Source organism: Cannabis sativa, chromosome 7, assembly GCF_029168945.1.
Source record: "Cannabis sativa cultivar Pink pepper isolate KNU-18-1 chromosome 7, ASM2916894v1, whole genome shotgun sequence".
Lineage (NCBI taxonomy): Eukaryota > Viridiplantae > Streptophyta > Magnoliopsida > Rosales > Cannabaceae > Cannabis > Cannabis sativa.
The window spans coordinates 14,387,945-14,391,507 of NC_083607.1; the positions used below are offsets into that span (position 1 = coordinate 14,387,945).

The window sequence follows — 3,563 nt, forward strand, 5'->3', positions numbered from 1 at the left end:
TAAATCCTCAATATTTTACAGCAGCAACACTACTCATGATACTAGAGATCACATCTGTCAGCTGATGCAAATACAAGAAGCTGATGGAACAAGTTTGTATTTGGAGCTTCCATCCTTAGTGAGGAGAAACAAGAAGGCAATCTTGGGATTTATAAAAGACAAGCTGCAGAAGAGAGTACAACACTGGGAAGGTCGTTCTCTCTAAAGTAGGGAAAGAAACTCTCCTCAAAACAGTTGCTCAAGCTTTTCCAAGCTATGCAATGTCGGTCTTTCTTCTGCCTTTGGAAACGTGTCGAAGCCTTGAAGGAATAATAAGTTCTTTTTGGTGGAAATCCTCAAAAGACAAACATGGTGTTAGTTGGCATAGCTGGAAGAACTTATGCAAACACAAAACAATTGGAGGCTTGGGTTTTAGAGACTTTAGGGAGTACAACTTATCTTTGCTGGGAAAGCAAGCTTGGAGATTGTTAACTGAGGAAGATTCTTTGGTTTGCAAAGTCTACAAAGCAAAGTATTTCTCTACTGGCTCTTTCCTATCTGCATCTCTTGGTCATAATCCTTCGTTTATTTGGAAGAGCATCTATGAAACCAAAGATCTAATTGTTGTTGGTGCAAGAATTCGAATTGGTAATGGCTTAACTACCTATATTACCAACAACCCTTGGCTCCCTGGCATGCATCAACGATATACCACTTCTTCACATCCTGCCTTAGCTGAAAACTGGGTTGCAAGTCTGCTGCAAGTGGATCGGTCGAATTGTGATGCTGATGTCGTTAATGACTTATTCAATGACAGGCAGTGACGAAGCCAGAAATTTGACTGAGTGAGGGCTTAAATAAATATTAAGTCAAAATCTTTTAAATTTTCATCTTCAACAAAATAAATTAAAATATTGTCAATAGTAATTTTTTTTAATAAAGTGTTATTTTTTTATTATTTGTATTAGGCTACTTTTAAAATGGGCTTGATTAGAATGAGGGTAGGTTTATGAATTATGATTAAGATATTGAGTGAGGGCTTTTGTGGATTGGGTTTTAATAAATTGAGTGAAGTGAATTAATATATGTACATATCTACATGTGAAAAATTTAATGTATATATTTGAGTGAGGGCTTAAGCCTACGTATAGGCATAAGTCCCTCCGTCCCTGATGACAGGGATCATGCACTTATCCTCGGAATTCCCCTTCCCGATACAAACTTGAATGATCGATGGAGTTGGAACTTTGAAAGCTCAGGTTACTATTCAGTTAAGAGTGCATATAGACACTTGCATCAATCTGACCATGACACTCTTCTGGCTTGAGATTTTTGGAAGAATTACTGGTAGATAAAAGTTCCACCAAAAGTTTTACATTTTGGTTGGAGAGCTATTTCAGGAAGCCTTCCAACACGTACACAACTCCAAACTAAGCATGTTTATGTCAATAATTCATGCCCTGTATGCAATACTGCAGAAGAGTCTATTCTCCATGTCCTTGCAATTTCGTGCTGGAATAGATCTACAATTGACATCACACCAGCAGCAACAACAAACTTCCGTGACTGGTATGCTGCTGTCACATGTAGCAGCACCAGCAGTTTTTCTGCTGAAGCTCTAATGGTTGCTTGGAAAATATGGAGTGCAAGAAATGATGTTTTATGGAAAGGTAGAGTCAAAACAGCTGCTAGTATAGTTCTTGAGGCAAGATCTTACCTTAATCAATGGTTATATGCTCAGAAAAACCGAATGGAACCAATCCTTGTTCAGAATAATCAAGGGTTGGATGTTGAGCATTGGACTAAACCAGTTAATGATACGATTACGGTTAATGTGGATGGAGCCGTATTTGCAACTATTAACTCTTTTGGGGTCGGTTTCATAGCCAGGGACTGTGCTGGAAGGATCATTGAAGCTGTTTCCAAGTTCAATATCTGCAATGTTGCTCCTAAAATTGTTGAAATTTGTGAAATCAAGGAGGCCCTAAGTTAGATAAAGGGTAAGTCTTGGCATAATGTGTCACTTGAAACTGACTCATTGTTGGTTGTACAAGGCATCAACAGTAGTACACAAATGCCATCTGCCTTTGGGATGGTTGCTTGGGATTGTAAGAAACTCTTGTCTGAATTGGGTAGTATTTCTTTAAAGTTTGTTAGGCGTTCTGCTAACAAGGCTGCGCATTTCCTTGCGCGTAATGCTTGTTACTCAACAGTTCGTATTTTTCATAATAATAACTCTCATGCGGAGTTATTAAACATTGTATTGGCTAATTCAAGTTAAACAAAATTGTCATATTTCCATTAAAAAAAAAACATTTCCATTAAAAAAAAACATGAAAATAATATGTATGAAGACAATAACAAGTTAATAGGCTCTTTTTTAATTTTTTGAGTTAAATTTAAATCTCACCTATTGTTGAAATTTATTGTATATTATAATGTATAATTTAGGCATGATTGGTTGCGATTTGCCGCACATCGAATGTTCTCTCCTTAGCCCCAAATATTTTCTCTATGCCCCGCTACAATAAGCCTTTCGAATTAGAGTTGGTTCACTTTAACCTAACTTATTTTTAGAGAATTATGTCATGTATTATTTTTTTTTAATTTTTTTAAATTTATGATTTGAGTTACTTTAGTGGTTTCTCCGGTAGTTTCTATGTAAGTTGCTATACAAATTTTAGTAGTGATTTAGGTTGTTCCGTTAGTTGCTATATGGGTTTCTGTGTTATATTCTGTAAAAATACAAAAAAAATTATTTTGAAGTGTAAAAATAAAAGAACTTTTTTTTTAAACCAGGCTTGACCCAAATATGATCGCAGATCTCTGGAAGCCTGGGAAGGGGTTCACAGTCAAGATCCTCGAGCAAAACAAATTCTTATTCCAGTTCTATCACGAAATAGACATCAAACGCGTTATTGACGGTAGTCCATAGACGTATGACCATAAATAACTTATAATCAAGCAACTGCAAATAAAGGACAACTTAAAGACTACCGAACTTGATACCCTTGATATGTGGGTCCAGATTCACGATTTACAAGCAGGGTTTAAGACATAGCAAGTCGTTCAAAAAGTTGGTCATTACATCGGCAGGTTTCTCAAATCGGATCCCAATAACTTTAATGGAGTTTGGCGTGATTATCTCAGAGTTAGGGTGTCCGTCCCCTTAAATACTCCTCTAAAGAGAAGAATGAAGTTTAAAAAACGCGATAGAGTTGCTTTTTGGGCGAATTTCAAGTATGAACGTGTTCCAACTTTTTGCTTTATCTGCTGCATTATGGGCCACTATGAGACTTTTTGTGATAAGCTCTATGATACGCCTCTAGAAGCCATTATAAAACCGTATGGATTGTTCATGAAAGCACCACCAAAAGGAAGAAATTTTCTTACAGCATCTCCATGGCTCCGGCAAGGTCGACCGATGTCCCTAGCATACCAGTGACGACTCATGTTGTTCCCGATACAGTTAATACAAACTCTAATTTCCAGCCTATAATTGGTGAGAAAATCATGGAAGATATTCACCATGAATCTAGGCATGATTTACGTGGCCAACATAATCAAAAAAATTTTGCCATGCA

At 36.8% G+C, this 3,563-nt stretch overlaps 2 protein-coding genes across 2 annotated transcripts; both read left to right on the top strand.

Moving 5' to 3' along the window:
- The first annotated feature begins 260 nt into the window (after nt 1-260).
- Nucleotides 261-803, top strand: LOC115696552 (uncharacterized mitochondrial protein AtMg00310-like). The gene has a single exon (XM_030623448.1). The coding sequence runs from the start codon at nt 261-263 to the stop codon at nt 801-803; it is 543 nt and encodes a 180-aa protein (XP_030479308.1).
- Nucleotides 804-1,286: 483 nt separating this feature from the next.
- Nucleotides 1,287-2,260, top strand: LOC115696551 (uncharacterized). Its single transcript, XM_030623447.1, has 3 exons — nt 1,287-1,326; nt 1,458-1,946; nt 2,034-2,260. Exons 1-3 carry the CDS (start codon nt 1,287-1,289, stop codon nt 2,258-2,260), a joined length of 756 nt encoding a protein of 251 aa, XP_030479307.1.
- The last annotated feature ends 1,303 nt before the right edge of the window (nt 2,261-3,563 follow it).